The following is a 17,605-nucleotide window of genomic DNA, read 5'->3' as shown; positions in this document are numbered from 1 at the left end:
CTGGGGGTGAAGCCCAAGATTTCTCGTTCCCTATTAAGCTCTCTGGGTGAACACCAAGTGCCCGAAGAAGTATTTCCAGACAAAACGGCCCAAGTAGTACAGGACATAGGCAGACAGACACAGCGCCCTGTGCCTCAAGACACCTGTTTATTGGGGACACAACTCTGCGACAGGGATGACAGGAATCGTACCAAAAATAGCGACGTCTACAGGGCCCCTGAAGGGGCTAGAAGGGTACAGTGCCCCCCACCCCCACCCATTGTACAAAAATAAACTCTCACGCCTATGGACCAGCAAAGACTGGCAGAGCGGCTCCTCAACAGGGACACAACCCTCTGCCAGCCCTGGGACCCCGTTCTTTGATTCTCACCCCTGCCACTTCTAAGGCACTGTGACTCTCCCCTGGGCTGGGTGGGTAGCGCCCGCCCACCCTCCTACGCCCTCCACCCCCTCCACCTCTGGTCCGCCTGGGGCTGGGATATGGGTCCCACGCTGCCCCCTGCTGGCTGCTCTACCCAACTACCTCTAGCGCTCCCCCGCTCCCGCGGGGTGAGCTCACTAAGCTAACCGCCCCTAAGAGGGCTCCCTACCGTTCTTGTCCCCCCAGCCCCGCCTCTCCCGCTCTCGGCAGCCCGGGGCCCTCCTCCCCTTCCTGCGGAGGACTGGGAGGGGTGTCTCCGGATTGTGCAGGGGCGTAGGGCGGGGACGCGTCGGCCTGGGGCAGCCTGCGGCCTCGAGCCCTGCGGCTGTGGTGCACTTGCAGGTGCAAGGCCATGAGCTCAGGGGCTCCCGTGGCGAAGGGGCAGAAGAGGCATCGGTGGAGGGCACCCCCCGGCCCAGCCTCGCCTCCCGGCCCCGCCCGCAGGGACAGGTCCAGGGGTTCGGCCTCACCGCCTCGCCCGTTGCGCAGGGTCCTCCCGGGACTGGCGGGCTTCCGACGGGACCCCGGCGCCGCGCTCGAAGGAGGCCGGGGGTTCGCCGCGCCCTCCACCCAGGTCGCAGGCTGCGGGGCCGCCTTGGCTCCCGACTGCTGTGCCGCACCCCGCTGGGAAGGGGGCGGCGGCTCCGGGGGTGGTCCGGGGCCCGCCCCACTCCTCTGCTCTCGGTGGTGGCGCTGCAGGTGATACTTCAGCGAGCCAGATTGGGTGCCCGCGTAGTCGCAGTGCGGACATTTGTAGGGGCGCTCTCCTGGAGAAAGGGGTGCGACAGGGTCACAGAAGCACGATCACCGCGGGCTCCACCCGCATTTCGTTCTCTGTACAGGCCCCTCTGGACCAGAAAAGCACACCCCCACCCCCTCTCATTTAACAGAGCAGCACTCCCCCAACCATCTCAACTGGCCAAACTGCAGGCTGCGTTTCAGGCAGCGCTCTCCGTTCCCGCCCCTCAGTTCCCTCCCCACCACAGAGGCTGTCCCCCTCACCTGTGTGCACTCGAAGGTGCACTTTAAGGTGATGCGCTGAGCGGAAAGATTTTCCACAGAAGGGGCAATCCTTTCCTGTAGCTCCCCGACCCCCTTCAGGCCGGGTCCCTCCAACCAACAGCCCGTTCTCTTCTGCAAAACACACGTTAAGGGAAGTCAGAAAGGCCCTTTGCCCTAACCCTATCAGGGCCACGCGCCCCACACCCACCCCTTAGGATTGCTTCCCCTGGGACCCCAGAAGGAAACAGTCTATTTGAGGGAAGCTGAGAGGTTGGATTTGTTGTGAGTTGTGCTATGCCCTCGAAAAGTGGCCTCCAGGAGTGAAAACAATCCAGAGTGAGAGACAGGTCCTTTTTAAAGAGGGGAAGGAGGGCGGTGGTGGCGTCAGAATGGGCCCCGGATGTGGAAATCTTGGAGGGAAAAGACCCCTTACATACCCTGCGTGGCGGTGGACCTTGCTTGGGTCCCCGCAGCAGACGCAGAGTGCCCTGGCCCCTCGCCTGGGCGCGGGTGCAGTGAAGCCAGAGGGCCCAACGCCCTGCTGCGGGCCCAGGTCTCCTCCTCTGCCTCCACCACCTCCTCTTCCTCCTCTGGCTCTTCCGCGCGATGCCGGCGAGCCCGGGCCGGGAGAGCAGAGGGCAATGGGCGGAAGCTTCCGAAGCCGCGGCCGGCGCCGGGCTCGGCGCCCTCACCATTGGGCCGGGCCTCGCCAGCTCGCAGGCTCAGGTAGCCCAGGAGACTCGGAGGCTCACGGCGCTCGGCGGGAGTGGGAGCCGGGGCCAAGAGAAGCGCGGGGCCCAGCGGCTCATAGGTCAGCAGGCCCAGGTCAGGAGGCTGGGGGGCCCGGGCAGCCCCGGAACCAGCCCCCGGGGCGCGCAGCGGCCCCAGCTTGCTGGCGTGCACCTTCATGTGGTTCTTAAGGAACCAGGGCTCCTTGAAGCAGCGGCCACACACGGGACACGCATGATCGAAGGAGGCCTTGTGCTTGCGCATGTGGCCCTTCAGAAACCAGGACTGCGTAAAGCTCTGGCCACACACTTGACAGCGGAACTCCGGGGGCGCGGGGGGCTCCTCGGGAGCGGCGGGAGCGGGGGCAGGCGCTGCCTCACGTTCAGGCTCCGGCTCAGACTCTGGGACTGATCTGGGTTCAGGTTGGGGCGGAGGCTGAGGCTGGGGTGCAGCCGAGCTGGCCGCCAGGGGGCGCTCAGGAGCTCCGTGGGCCGTCAGGCTGTGATGCAGCAGCTCCTCCTCCTGGCTGGAGCCAAAACTGCACAGGCCGCACTTCCAGGGCCTGTGCAGGATGTGCAGGTGGCGTTCGCGCTCCGCCGCGGTGCGAAACTTGCCTTTGCAGAAAGGGCAACGGAAGGCGGACGACGAAGGAGCCTGGGACCGCGCCAGGCCCTCAGTGGCAGGGGTGGACTGCATGCCCCCAGAACTTCGGGCTCTCCCCAGCCGGGCCTCGCGCAGTAGCGCGCGCTCCTCCAGCTCCAGCAACAGGCGTGCGGCGGGGCTACGCGGACGCTCAGGCTGGTGCGTGCGCAGATGCGAGCGCAGCAGGGCCCGCTGCGCGGCACGGTGGCCGCAGTGCGGGCACTGGAAGGCCTGGGCGCCTGGGTGCGCCCGCAGGTGCAAAGCCAGGATAGAGTTGAAGCGGAAGCGCTTCCCGCATACAGGGCAAGGGAAGCGTCTTTCCCCTGCGCGACTCTCGGACCAGCCCACTGCTCCCATCCCTGGAGACCCGGCGCTCACGCCTGGCCCGTTGGAGTAGCGCTGCAGATCCAGTTCGCCGTCGAAGGAGGGCGGCGAGGGCGCTAAATGGCCGCCCGGAGCGCGGGGACGTGAGCCCTGTGGAGAAAGACCTGAGTAGAGCAAGGGGTGGAGAAGGGACAGTTGTGGGAAAAGCAAGGACGTGGAAGGCCAGAAGAACTCGAGGGAAGGTGGATTGGAGCCTGAATCAGGAATACCGAGTGCCCTTCCCACTCACCCTGAGGGAAGTGGGATATGAATGGGAATTGAGCTGTTGGGGCCACAGACGTAACTTCTAAGAGAGGTAGGGCAGGGAAGGAGTATAATCGGAAGTACTTGCAGGTTCAGGCCGGAGCTTCTTCACTCACCTCCATGGACCCCCTTCACATTCTTTGGTTCTGGGGAGTGCAGGGAAGAGGAGGAGGAAGAGCTGCTAGTGAAGGCAACAGGTGCTGAAGAGCTAAAGCAAGAGAGACAGGTTTGGAGGGAAAGATGAGCCCTGGTTTTCAGCAGTGGAAAGAGGCACCCCCAACCCCATACTCTTAGCAAGCCGTACTCTTGCAACCTATCCATTACCCTTCCTTGCACCCTGAGACAGGAAGGGGCTGCTGTCTTCAAAATTTTTACTCCTTGATTTGCCCAGCCCACAGGCTCCCTAATAACCAGGATGTCTTCCCCCAAAGTATTAATTTTAAACTCTTAGTCCCAAACCACCGCTACCATCGCTACCATCACCACCATCACCACCCCCTGGTGGTAGAAACCATCACAGTATACCCCTCTCCCATTTAAGTCAGGCTATGCAGCTTGATGAGCAAACGGGGTGGGCCTGCCATGCCCCCCAGTTATCCAAGTGAGACCAGTTGCTCTCAGACCCCTAACTGACCGATCAGCCAAACATCCTTCCACACTCCACAGTCCTTCCTTCTGCCCTTATCCTGTCTTTCTGTCTTTTCCCCCTCGTTCTCCCTCCCTCCGCCTGGATTCCTGATCCATTCATTTCCATTCATTACAGAGACTCATTCATGCATGGGAGAGAAACACCTCCCAGCAGCAGAGTCTGGAGACAGACAGAGGGGGAGGGGCATTAAGGGGGAGAGAGCCAGAGGGAGAGGGAATGAAGAGAGAGTTGGGGGAGGAGTGGAAGTTAAGGGGCGCTGCTGGCCTGGGGAAGGGGTTAAAAACTACAAATACCAGATAGGATTCATCCCCGTGTTTCAAACCTTGGAGCCTGCAGTTTGATGGGGCATCTCAGCCCCTTTGTCCAGGGCTGTTCCGAGGCAGGCTTTCCTCCTCTCTGCAGGGGAGAGGCTCCCTCACACAAGAGGAGGATTACACTGGCTCTGAGCTCAAGAGGCTGGAGTGAGGGACGGGGGGCGGGGCTGGGCCATCTGCACAGATAGGGGCTCAGCACATGCTCTGAGCAGGAAAGGGTTAAAATTCTCCAGGCTGAAATTCCCTGGGCCTGGGATGTGCAGAGCTCCAGTTCAGAGGAAGGAGAAGAGCACTGAGAAGAAGCTGGGGGGCGGGGGGGGGGGGGTGCTCTCCTGATTCTAAGCTGCAGAGGTTAGTTAGCATTAGGACTTAGAAGCAACCCCAGAATTAACATTCATGGAAACAGGCCTGGGGAAGATGAGCAGAAGTCAGCCAGCCTACCTTCCTGCTTACATATAGAATTGTCTCCAGTTGAGGCTGGATGAATGTGGGCCTAACCTATTTTTTTGCCTGAGATAGAAAGAATATTTGAGATATAAAGAACTTCCATACAATAGGCATTGTGAAACTGAAATGGGTTACTGAGAAAGAAAAGAACTCAAGCATTACTTTGCTTAAGGATCTTTAACAGAAGAGAACTGGGCCAGGAGTCAGCTCTGCTTATCAGCAAAGAGAAAAGGCTCTGGAGGTCCAAGCCTTCTTTAATTTTTGACATTTAATGAATGTGAATGTGATAAGACTCCATAAAGGGGCAGGTACCTGTTACATGTAAAATCTGGGTTAAGGGAATTTTATTAACAGGAGGTTGACTGACAAAGTGTCCTCATCCAAGGGTCATTAAACAACCTCCACCACCACATTTAACATTTGTATTTCTGTAGCTCCAAATTAGGGCATCCACCATCATCTTCTGGATCCTCCAAACAAACCCCTTTCCTGGGACCAAGAGCCCAGCTAGGCTCCATGCGTAGTGTCACAAAAGGTGCATTAAAGAGTAGGACTGAGGAGTGCAAGGCTATTGTGGGCCCAGTCTATTAATAGCCCTGCAACCTTCAGTAAATCACTTAACCTCCCAGTTTACTCATCTGTAAAATAAGGAAGTTGGACTAATTTATATTGATGGTCCCATCCAGCTCAAAAATTTGTGGTTCTGAGTCACAGGACTCTTCTGGACCCCAGAGAGATGTTAAAAACAAATGGTCATCCCTTCAGTACCATGGAGAGTGCAGTGGGCTACCAGAGGAGCCACTTTGGCCACCTCGGTACCATAGAAAGAGCTAGGAAGTGCTAGAGGGGCCACATTTGCCATTTTAGCACCACAGATAAAGCACTGAAAAAAGCGAGAGGATTTTTTTAAATTCCTATCTGGGAATTATGGGGGGGGTGGGGAACAGTGGTACCAGAGGAATTATTTTGGCCTTTTAGATGTCACTGAAAATAGATAAGTGCTATAGAAAATAGATGTAACTAGAAGAATTTTAATTAGCTATAAGGAGTGTCCTGACAGTTACAGTTTGTACATCCTGGAATGAGTTACTGAGGCATCGTATTTGGGTCCATCACATTCTGTTGCTCTCCTGGGGATTCCCGGAACATCCTGGTGTACAGCCAATCTGGTATATTCAGAGGAAGCAGATGGTGGGGGAGGAGGGGGGGAGGCTGGGAATACTGCATGGTCATAGCTGACTAACCTATGGGCACATATTCTGATTCTGAGAAGATTCTAGGGCCCCTAAAACTGTCTGTAGCACAGCAAGCAAAATACCTCATGGGAGACTGACCTCATATATGAAGCAAGTAGAGTAGGAACAGGGCAAAGCTTCCTCCGCCAAAACAAAACAGAAGACCTACTTTACACATAGCATTTTCCAGGATGGAAAAAAGTGATATACAAGAAGGCCTAAATTGAAGCTGAATTCCCAAACAGGGAAAGCTTCCCTAGAGGGTAGCCTCAAATCAACAAAACCCACCTAGACACCTTCCTAGGCCCAGTCAAGACCTCCTGAGTCATCTCCACACCAAAGGAGGCCCCAGGCACCTGATCCCACTAGTGTTTTGTTTTGTTTTGTTTTGTTTTCAACAGGAAAGAGTACTAACAGGGTCCAAGAGCTATGAACCAGCTTGGAACCCACAGCATGCATGTATTGCCTGTGGGCAATAATCACAGAGTTTTCTATAGTTAGGCCCTAAACACCACCCACGAGATTTGGCCAGACAGGAGTACTGACCTACTTTCCACCATCACTGGGAATCAGGGGTTATCTGGCCCTTGTTTGGGTTCTATAGGGATACAGAGCCAGGGATAGGGATCGGAAATCGTTCCAAAGCAACAGGCCAATTATTTCTGTGCGCTAGGAAAGCTGGTGGGGAAGGGCGTGTGGACCATCAACCTTACTGCTTTAGGGAGGGCTGGAAGGGTTGGTGAGAAGACTTAGAAACAAGGACGGGTACACAGAAGCATTTGCTGCCTGAAGGACCTCAAACCCGTGGTTCAAAAGTTTTTAGGGTCAAAGTGTAAGGGGCAAGGATTCAGGACTTCTGAGGTATAGTTGTGATGAAGCCTCTGTCACTGGTCATTTCTAATATTTGATGCTCTTCCCCCTGCTGAGAATCCAACACCTCTGAAGTCTGCTACCAATTATGATTAACGCTGCACAAGATGAGGCAAGAAAGAAAAGGGGCTTCTTAGGTGGTCTAGAATCAAGACCACTTTTATCTCAAGTACATGCCAGTAGCTCACTTTCATGGTCTCCTATCCATGGCCCTCTGCTCACGGAGTTCCTCTAAACTGACCCCACATCACAGCACGCCCATCTTTTACACTGAGTTCTTGGTAAAGCCTCCTTCCTCCATCCTCACTGTCCTGATTTGGGGGCATGGCACCTCAATCATTGACTCCAAATGTGCAGCAGGAGACAAGAGGAAGGTACACCTGCTGACCTACTGCCACCCCACCATGGTGAATCTTATTTCCCAGGCATGTCCCAACTTGACCCCTCTTCTGAAAGTTCTAGGGGACCTTGATTTGGGGGAGGGGGCATGGCGCCAGCCCTAAGTCCCCTTAACTGGAGCTGACCCTAGAAAGGTCAGAGTCTTAGCACCCATATGAGTCTCAGTCCTCAGATTAGGGGGTGGGGGTAGGCAGGAGAGCCTCTGGGAAAATCTCCCTCCCAGAAGTAGGTTGGCAAGTAGGGCAGGACCTGTGATCCTGCACAAGAGATTCTTCCAGCAGCACCCCAGTCCCCTCCCGGGGAAGATAAGCTAGAAGGATGATGGGGGGCAGGGTTGGGAGATTGGGAGGCCAAGGCTCAGCTACCCCGGCCGGGAGAACAAAAGCTGAGTTGCAGCCGCCTCCGCCGCTGCTGCCGCCGGCCGAGCTCTTTGTGACACTTTGTTTGGGACGCAGAGAGGGAAGCACCCCCCATCCTCTCCCCTCCCCCATCCCCGCTCCGGGAGAGTTTGGGTCCCTTCCCCCTCTTCCATCAGCCCTACCTGAGCCGGGGGGCGCTCATCCACTCTGGCTCCCGGCTCGGCCGCCTTGCACCCCCAGGCCCCTCGCGCCCTGCCTTCGGGCCCCTACAAAGACGTCCGCACCCCCCCACCGCTGGCCTTTCCCCTTTGGTGTACGCTTTCCCGGCTCCCCCACCTGGCCCCCCCCTCCCTCGAAGCCCCCCAGCTCTCTCGGCTTCCGAGGCCGCCGCCCCCACCCCGCCCCCCCAGGAGCTCTGGGCGAAGTTTGCTTGGGGCCGAGCCGGCGCCCCTCCCCCGCCCCCGCCCCCTGCACCTGCTCCGAGCCGGGCGCGCGGAGCGGGCCCCCCCTCCGGGTGGGGGGGAGGGGGCCGGGGGCGGGGGCCGGGTGGCGGAGGGGGGGGCCGGGAGTGGGGGGAGCGGCTACTCACGAGCCCCGGGCGGGCGGCGGCGGAGCGGGCGGCGGCGGCGGCGGCGGCGGCGGGCGGCGGGCCGGCGGCGCGGGCGTCAGCGTTACGTGGGGCCGGGGGAGATGCGCCGGGCCCCGGCCCCCCCGCCCCCGGCCCGGCCCCCGCCCCCTCCCCGGTCCCCCGCCCCCGGCCCTGGCCCGCATTGTGTGCGGCGGGAGGCGGCCCGGCCATTAGCATGCGGGGGGCGGCGCGGCGGGGCTGGGAGCCGCGCGGGAGCGGGAGCGGGGCTCTGGCTCCGGGGACAGGGAGCTGGGGACCCCGGGAGCCGCGAGAGGCGGCCGCCAGGGGCGGGGTACGGGCAGTTTGGAGACGGGGGGCGCTGTCGGAGGGAGGGAGGGAGGGAGCGGGGGTGGGACGCACAGACGATTCCAACAGGAGACTGGAAGAGATTTTGAAAGGTCATCTCGTCCTTCCCCCAGCCTCCAAGCCGGACTGCCCCTCCCACCCTAAACCCGGACATACCAGGGAAGGAGTTGGCTCTGCCGCTCTTTCTGCCCCAACATGCACAGACTCGGGAAGTTCTTCCTGGGGTTTTATCTCAAAGCCTCTCCCTTACAATTTCTGTCTCTCTTTTTGGGGAGGAGGAGGAGGGGCGATTTTAGAGATAGTTAATGACTGCCGTATAAGAAACATTATTAAAGTTACTCTTCGGTCCTTTCTGTTCTTGATAAACAAATCCCACTCCTTCCTCTCGAATTCTCTTTCCCATTCCTTAAGTCACTTTAATGGCTCTTCAATACAACAAATATTTACTGATTGCTTACCGAGTACCAGGCACTATGCTTAGCACTGTGGGGGATGAGATGAGGGGCTTGTAGAACCTTCCCATGAGCAGCTTGTAATCTAGACAGGGGCTACAAATTTGTAAGTAGTATACTCAGGTTTAATCAATATTGACTGAATGCCTGTTCACATATTTAATAGTATAGATCCTTACAATAACACTCTGAAATATAATCAGTCTGCATTTACAGGTAAGGAAAATGAAGCTAAAGAGTCTCTTTCCACTGTCCTCTACCAGCTCAGGGATCCTCAGAGCAAGCCTAACATTTCACATTCTGTCAGGCCACTGCTTACCAAATAAAATTAATGCACATGGGGACTGAGGCAGGAATAGACCCACAACTTTTCCGGATCCCTTTAAATGTGATTCACACTCCCCAGGAAAGAAGAGTGGACACAGTGATCAGATGAGTGTTGGCCGAGCAGTGAGCAGAAGTGTCTTTCAAAGGACCACTAGACCCCTGCCTGTCAGTACTAACTCCCAGGAGTCTTCTAGCTCAGTCTTCTACCATCAGTAATAAATATGATAAGAGTTACTAACAATTATTGAGCAAGGAGGTGTTAGGTACTGGGCTGAGCTAGTTCTTTGCATTTTCTCTTTTAATACTCAAGGTAACCCCTTGAGTATTGTATTGAGATCAGTATTATTAACTTCCCTTTATAGATAAGGAAACAGAGATTAAGTAACTTGCCCAAGGTCATTCCAGTAGATCTGGGATTTGAACATAGGTCTGGTTTTCTCCAGATCTCAGGCTCTGCACCTTTCCTATTTTTGATTCATAAGGTATATATTCAGGCCCAGCTGGTTCTGCTCCTTACTGTAGAAACAAATGTCCCCAGCTTAGCTTCTGAATAAGCCTTTAGTATATGGGCCTCATGCATATCAGTGTGACCGTATCCCACCAGCGATGGCTATTAAGTGCCCACCATGAGCCAACAACCACTCACAGTCATATTACTAGCCCCCTTTTTATCACTCAGTTTGGGCAAACTGAGGTTTAAATAGGTAGAATATTCAAGGTCACACAGCTGGGAAAGTGACAGAGCTGAGATCCTAGTCCAGGTCAGCCTGACTGCAAGGCAACCTGTATCTCTCAAAAATGTTCTTTGGTATGGTAGTGTCCTTCCCAAGACTGGCCATTTGGGGACTATTTTCTATACATATCTAGCAGCAAATTAACACTGTAACACTAAAAAATCCCTGCTATAAGTAGGGATCCCCATCTACTTTAGTGTCCAATCCAGAGTAAATCCTTCAAGATAGGAAGAAGAGAGGAGAAACTGTCCAGAAAGTGAGACAGGAAACCAGGGGAATTAAACCTTGCCTGGTCTTGAGACAACACTGCAAGTGGTAATGACAGGGGACCAATTCAGACAGTAATATGGGATTTCCCTAGGGAACAGCAGGTAATTTGAGGAGGAAGCAAAAAAAGGAGAAAGATTAGATGGAACTGGGGGGAAACTGGGACCCAGAGTGGTAGTGTCCACTGGGATGAGGTGAGCAATCAGAGGAGGACCCTGAATGGGCAGAGAGGGCAGCAATGGAAAAGAGGGACAGAGTAAGGCAGGGTGGGGCGTCTTGTAGAATGAACTGAGGCTGGTCTGCCCATAGCCACTCCCTGGATCCTTAGGCCCTCTGGGGACCTTTGCCCCACCACTCCCAGTGCTGACAGCCCGTCTCTGCCAAGACAACTTTGTCGTCCTCGTCGTCTGCTCTGAGCTACTGGACCCTGCCAGGAGCTCCAGGCCCGGCTGGGTCCCATCCTTTTGGAGTAGCACCTTCAGACTAGGTAGGTCTGAGGCCCTGAGCTTCAACTCCCCGGATTTTGGAAGCAGATAAAGGGACAGCTGAAAGAGATGTTGCTGCATATCCTATCTCCTGATAGGTGCCATAATGCATTTCTCCCAGCCTAGAAAGCACCGAACTCCAGTGGTCAGCAGAGCCATGGAGGAGAGAGCTGCTCAGCCGGAGCAGGAAAGACCCAGTCTTCGTCTGGAAAAGCTACAGCACTGGGCAAGGCACAGGCACAGCGGGCACCTCTTGGTGCTAGCGGTGAGGCCACTCTGTCCCACCCAAAGCTTCAGCATGTCCAGTTGTAACCCAGTTCAGTTCTATTGAATTAGGGAGCACCCACCCCGTGCCTGAAACTGCTAGCCTCTGAGTGTGAGGAGGGTGGAAAAAGCATAGGATAATGAAGCAAGACCCTTAATCCCCAGTTAGCTTCCATTATGTGGGGAAAACACATAGGTAAGTAATCAAACGTGGACATGAGGCAGAAAAAATTAAATAATACCCCATTCCTTCACTTGCCCTTGGTTGACTACTTCCCACCAACGGGCATTCCTCCCAATTGCTGATCTCTGGATCCCCTTCAACTACCCTGTGTCTGGCCTCCAGGTGAGCCAGCTATGGCTGGCAGTGGCTGTGGTGCCCTTTGCTATCTCTGTTGCCTGCCTGAACTCTGCCTGTCACATGGCCACAGCACTGCCACTTGGGCCTGGAGCACTGGTAAGACACACCACAAGGAAGGGTGGAAGGGAGGTCCTGGAGGCCCTCCTTAATGGGCCAGAGCGCAACACTTGCCTTTCTCACCATTCAGGGTCTCCTCACTGCGATTATCACTCTTGAGCTGCGCAGAGCACCCCGCCTCTGGAAGGTGAGAGGGGAAGAGAATGCAGCACTGTTCTCCCACACACACCCCAACACACACACACACACACACACACACACACACACACACACACACACAACACACCCCACTCAGCCCAGGAAGTGACTAAATGTTAACCAATCCTGTCAGCTCCCTGCCCCTGACTGGCCTAAAAAACCGAGGAGGGAAAGCAAGAAATTAGAGGGCTCATGGTTCTGCTTGGAGGTAGAGGAATAGGAGCTGAGTTTTGTTTTGGGGCTAGGCTGCAGGTGGGGCTTGGAGCGGCAATCAGTCCCCTAGGCTGGGCAGGGCTGAGCTGGCTCATTGGCAGGTGCAGGCCATGATGATACTCAACATCTTCAGTCTGATCTTGGGCTTCATCGTGGTGGTGGTCGACGTGATGAAGACAGCCTTGGGGACTGCCTCAGCTGCCCCCTCCCAGGTATGGGTGAATAAAGGAGAAGGTAGGAGAATGCAGAGATGAAGAGGGAAAGGGGCAGGGGTAAACAGGTGCTGGGTTCCCTGTAGCATCCTCATCCCTGTCTACCTGCAGCAGGCTGGCTTGCTGGCGGTGGAGCTAGGCACTGAGGCCTTCACCCTAGGGGGAGTGCTGGTCTCGGCATACTCACTATTCCTGCTGAGCCAGAGGAAACCAGGATGCTGCAGGAACCGGAGTCTGCACTACCAGGAGCTGCAGGAGGTATTCACGGCAGGGAGGAAAGTATGAAGCTGTTCACCAGCAGCTGATTTTTTTACTGGCTATGCTGGTCAGTGGCACTTAAGAGAAAACAGTAGGGTTGGTGGGGGCCGAGGGGGAGAAGGGGTCGTAGCCAGAAACTGATTGGTTTTCTGGTTTTAGATATTTATTCCCCAGTGCTGAGTAAGAGGGAACTGGGTATCTAAATGGCTGAGACTAGAAATGTGGGAGAGCATTAGGAAGCTGCCTAAATATTGGAAGAACTATGGGAACAAGAGTAAATGGAAGAAAAGGAGTAAGTTGTTTCCATCTGGGATTCCTCCTGTCTCACCCTTACAGTTTGCTCCCCTCACGACTGTCTGGCTTTTAGGGTCTCTCTGAGTTGGAGGAAGTTGCTGCTTTGGAGAATGGTACCACCGTGGCCAGCACAGCAAATGCAACAAATGAGTGAGCTAGCAAGGGCAGGCAAGCAAGTCCTGCTCCACTAACCTGGCAAAGGACGTTGTCCAGGCCCTCCTGTCCCCCACTCCACAAAACTCAGAAGCTAGATGGAGTCCTCTGAGACCTACATGAAGTCCGGTGGAGTACCTTCAGTTTTCATCCAGACTAGGCCCCTTGCTCTTCCCTTCCCCACAAGGGGAAGCTATACCTAAACCGGAGCCTTCCCTCACCTCACTGCCCTGAAAAGCTGCCCTCCTGTAGGACATCCCTAAACCAATTTTCAGCTGTACCCACTTCCTTCCATCTTTCCCCTCCATACCCATCGCCTCCCCATACAGCTTCACATCTGCTTCGTCTCACTACTTGCTCTTCTTTCCACCTCTCACAATCCAACTCCAAGCCCGGGGTCCCGCACTAGCCCATTCTCAGAAATCAGTTCACGGGTGCTTTAGTTTTCTCCCTTCGAGCCGGTTCCTTTCTACTCTAGCGGAGACTACAAGTCCCGGGATGCCCCGCTGCCCCCGTGGCCTGATGGGAAATAAAGAGCCTTCCCTCCGGGATGGGGGCGCTGTGCATCTGCTGAGTGACGCGAGGCGCTGGAAGTCGGGGCCTAGCCGAGAGTTTCCTCGGACGCGACCACTGGCCCCGCGTGCGGGGAGGCGCCAGGCGGGTTATCCTGTGCAGGGGCGCCGCCGCCCCACCAACGGCATCTGATCGCTGACTGTGGGTCCACAGGCTTCCCTCTGGCAGCTTCGGGGACGGGCAGGGGCTGGGGCTGGCCCTCGGCAGAGCTGGGTTTCCCAAATGGTGTCGCTGCGCCCCCTCCCACAGAGCCCAAATCCAAAGTCCTGAGACTTGGAGCGCGCGCGAGAAAGGGGTTGGAGATGATGAGTCAGAAGCCCGGGGCCCTTCTCGTCCCCCTCCCTCGGGGCCCAGGTGCCGAACGAGGACAGGCTCCTTGGGCAGACGGATGGACGGGGCAGGAAGAGGAAGGGACGCGGCGACCCGAGCTAACACTTTCCCGCCTCTTGGAGCACGCCGGTGTTACGAGACCGCGTTGCCGCCACCCTTTCTCTCCCAAGGCGGGAGCGGGACTGCGCAGGCTCAGCCTCTAGGCTGCCCCGCGGACCTTTGATCCCGGCTGCGGTCTGGTCCTGAAGTTCTGGTTGGGCTCAACCCCCACTGTTTCTGACCTTTGCACGTGTGCAAAGATGACAAGCTCGAGTGGGCTTTAGAAAAGCCCAGGGAAACTGGGAGACCCAGTAGCACCAGCCGGGCAGCTTACTAGCCGCTAGAGAAACTAGAAATTGACCACGGCTGGAGTACTAAGAGAACTCACCCCAAATTCACACAGGGCCCAGGATGGGTGTGCGCCTCACACTCATTTTTGTTCCCACTTGAGAAGGCTTCTTTCCCTAGAGAATGCTGCTTCTCCGGACTTAGCCAAGCCCAGGCATCAGTGAGGAAAGAGCGCGGCCTGGCTGCCTTGCCCTGACATTGCAGTGGTGCCAGCGGCAGAGCTCCTGTTTGTGACACCTTGGGAGTGGTAATAGTCGCCCTATGACAAGGTTGTGTGAGTACTAGTGGGTGGAGACAGTTCTGGAATTAGGCTCTTGGATGGAGAAAACAAGATCTGGGCCTTCCCCTTCTCCTCCCAGTCTAACTGCTCGAATAATGCAGAGCTTATGTGTGCAAGACTCTGAAAATAATTTTCTTCGAAGTGGGAAGTTGGTGGTGGATGAGGAAACGGGGGTAAAAAAATAAACAGTTCACTCTGTCTTCTATATAGGATCAACAGCTTATAGTGATATGATCAGAAATCTAGGAATTGTATTCTAGTTCTTGGAGAAGTTCAGTGACCCTACAAATGAACCTTATCAGTCAGGTTAGGTTAGGCTATGCTTTGGTAACAATGCCCAAATCTTTTTTTTTTCCCCTTAAGTAAGCTCTGTGGCCCACATGGGGGTTGAACCCACAACTCTCGAGATTGAGTCACATGCTGTACCTACTGGCTGTACCTACTGAGCCATCCACGCCCCCTAACAATGCCCAAATCTTAATGGCTTTACACCACAAAGACTGGTCTCACAGTACAAGTCTATAGAGTAGTCCGGCAGTGGACTCTGTTCATTATAAGTTGTTCAGGAACCCAAGCTGGTGGAGCGCCACCATTTTGAGATCCTACCTAAGTCACCAAGAGGCTTACAGTCCCCACCCCATGTGTGAAGTAAGCATGAATTGTTCATGAGCTCTTACATGCTTTTGCCTCAACAGGACACATAGCACTTTCATTGGCCAAAGCAAGTCATACAGCCACACCCAACTGCAAGACAGCTACAAGGGTATTCTTTTCAAATGCCTAGAGGAAGGGAAGCAGAAATATTAAAAGAAAAAATGTTAACCATTTGTGGTGATTCTTGAAAAGTTTGGCAGTTGAAACTCATCTTTTCCAGCAGTTATGCCCATATATACCTTAACTTTAGTTTTTCCTGAACCACTAAATGAAGTTGTTAATAGAAACTTTTTCGGGGGCACCTGGGTGGCTCAGTCGGTTGGGTGTATGCTTTTGGCTCAAGTCATGATCCCAAGGTCCTAAGATTGACCCTTGCATCAGGCTCCCTGCTCAGTGGGGAGTCCACCTCTCCCTCTTCCTCTGCCCCTCCCCCTGCTCATATGTGTGTGTGTGCGCGCTCTCTCTCTCTCAAATAAATAAATAAAATCTTTAAAAAAAAAAAAAAGAAAGAAACTTTTCCCTAAAAAATAATAGGACTAGGAGTTGGGAAATTTAGATTCTGGTTTTGTTTTGTAGGTTTGAGGAAGTCAAACTCTCTGAAGTACATTTTGCTTACATGGAGATTATAATCATAGTATTTATTCTCTGTACTTTACTGGAGTACCAAGGCTAAAATAAAATCACACATGGGAAAATACTTTGAAACTATAAAGCACTTCAGAGGTTGAAAATAAATTGCCTGCAGAGATGAGGAGTAGTGTAAATGAGTGAAACAGATTGGGTATGATGTAACAGAGATTGGTGGGAACCGTGGGAAACTAGAGCACACACATTCGACTTCAAGACTTTACCCCCACTCAACTCCACCCAATTATTGCCATGTGGAACTGTGGACCTGGTATTGGCATAGTTCCAATTTTCCTAGACAAGTCAGAAGTTCTGACTTTTTAAAAAATTATTTGTTTATTTTTAAAAGATTTTATTCGTTTGAGAGAGAGAAAGAGCATGAGATCAGCAGGGAATGGAGACAGGGAGAGGGAGAAGAGACTTCCCCCACTGAGCAGGGAGTCCCATGTGGCTCAATCCCAGGATCCCAAGACCATAATCTGAGCTGAAGGCAGACACCTAACTGACTGAGCCACTCAGAGGTCTCAGAAATTCAGACGTTTTAAATGAGAACTCTTCTGATTTTAAAATGTTGAGAACAAATTTTTCTTAAACCATGGACCAGATCCAGCCTGTTGTCCTTCAGTTATAGTCTCTTCCTTATTCAAACATACGATGGGAATTCAGGCTTTGGATGTGCAATACTTCTTGCAGGCCTTTGAGGCCTCTCCTGAAATTCAAGAGTTTTGGAGAGATTTAACATTACGTTCTTTTTTTTTTTTTTTAAGATTTTATTTATCCATTTGACAGACAGAGACACAAGCAGGCAGAGATGCAAGCAGAGAGAGAGGTAGGGAAGCAGGCTCCCTACTGAGCAGAGAGCCCAATGCGGCTCGATCCCAGGACCCTGGGATCATGACCTGAGCCGAAGGCAGAGGCCACAACCCACTGAGCCACCCAGGCACCCCAACATTACATTCTTAACCTTTTTTTTTTCCTTTTTAATCAATATCGCTCCATGGCATTGATTCTTAGAGAGGGGGCATTTTGCCCACTAGGGGTTATCTGGTGATGTCTTGAGATATTTTAGGTTGTAACAACTGGGTGTTGGGGTGGGGTGGGACTTGTAATGGAAGGACCATTAGATAATTAGATGACAAGTCAGAAGATCAGAGATTAAGTTCCAGTGCCACTAATGCCCCTTCCCTATGCATTATCCAGTTGTGAAGTGAAGGTTGTCTGAGATGTCCTGTGATCTTCATTATCTGCCCCCACCCCTGCCTATCACCAGCGTCCCTGGCTGCTCCTTGAAAGCAGCGTGGTCTCCACAATGCTTCCCAGCAACCACCCTTATCTGTCCCTTCATCAGTTTGGCAGCCTCTGTGGAAGTCACTCATATTTTACTTGAATTACAGCCGATTGGAACTTCACATAAAGAAGTGACTGTGACAAGGTTCCTGCTGACGTCAGTTTTTCAAGTCCTTGACCCATATCCCTTGCTTTAAGCACTGGGGAATATCCGATTCATACGTGGCTTCAAGTGCAGCTGAATTCTGTGGCGGCTGGGAAATTCTCCATGTTGACGAATTTTGCCCTCGTTTCTTTGAAATTCAGTCATTTATTCTGGCCTTGAATACACGATTATAGGCAACGGACCATCTCTCTCTCAGGAAGAGATCTGCTTTTGCAAATGGCTCAGGGTTTCTGTCCTGGGCTGTGTCCTCTGCTGCCATCTCGTGGCCTCTGCGCTGCCAAGGTCGAGGTCTCACAAAGGGCCTTCCCGCAAGGTAATGGCGTGTGGCCGTGGTTCAGTGGGAGAACCTCTGCACGCTGCGGCCCGCGCCCCAAATGCCTCCCCTGCGGTGGGTGCAC

General features: G+C 54.1%; 2 protein-coding genes across 4 annotated transcripts; one reads left to right on the top strand and one right to left on the bottom strand.

The window, feature by feature from the left end:
* Positions 1 to 126: 126 nt before the first annotated feature.
* Positions 127 to 8,323, bottom strand: ZNF219 (zinc finger protein 219). 2 transcript variants are annotated; one of them, XM_080809577.1, is made up of 5 exons: positions 8,284 to 8,323; positions 3,538 to 3,629; positions 1,861 to 3,268; positions 1,424 to 1,555; positions 127 to 1,188 (listed from the first exon to the last, which is right to left on the bottom strand). In XM_080809577.1, the coding sequence occupies exons 2-5, from the start codon at positions 3,541 to 3,543 to the stop codon at positions 587 to 589; spliced, it is 2,148 nt and encodes a 715-aa protein (XP_080665703.1). In that variant the 5' UTR covers positions 3,544 to 3,629; positions 8,284 to 8,323; the 3' UTR covers positions 127 to 586. The 2 variants fall into 2 exon arrangements, with proteins under 2 accessions (XP_080665703.1, XP_080665702.1); XM_080809576.1 differs by lacking the exon at positions 8,284 to 8,323 and adding an exon at positions 7,877 to 7,892.
* Positions 8,324 to 11,050: 2,727 nt separating this feature from the next.
* TMEM253 (transmembrane protein 253) lies at positions 11,051 to 13,317 on the top strand (the record flags this gene model as incomplete). 2 transcript variants are annotated; one of them, XM_080809410.1, is made up of 6 exons in its annotated part: positions 11,051 to 11,158; positions 11,504 to 11,614; positions 11,706 to 11,762; positions 12,088 to 12,198; positions 12,310 to 12,456; positions 12,824 to 13,317. In XM_080809410.1, the coding sequence occupies 6 exons, from the start codon at positions 11,051 to 11,053 to the stop codon at positions 12,902 to 12,904; spliced, it is 615 nt and encodes a 204-aa protein (XP_080665536.1). In that variant the 3' UTR covers positions 12,905 to 13,317. The 2 variants fall into 2 exon arrangements, with proteins under 2 accessions (XP_080665536.1, XP_080665537.1); XM_080809411.1 differs by lacking the exon at positions 11,504 to 11,614.
* Positions 13,318 to 17,605: the final 4,288 nt, after the last annotated feature.

Source organism: Martes martes (assembly GCF_963455335.1).
Source record: "Martes martes genome assembly, chromosome: 7".
Taxonomy (NCBI): domain Eukaryota; kingdom Metazoa; phylum Chordata; class Mammalia; order Carnivora; family Mustelidae; genus Martes; species Martes martes.
Note: the sequence above shows the minus strand (reverse complement) of the source record. Positions and strands in the feature narration are given on the sequence as shown.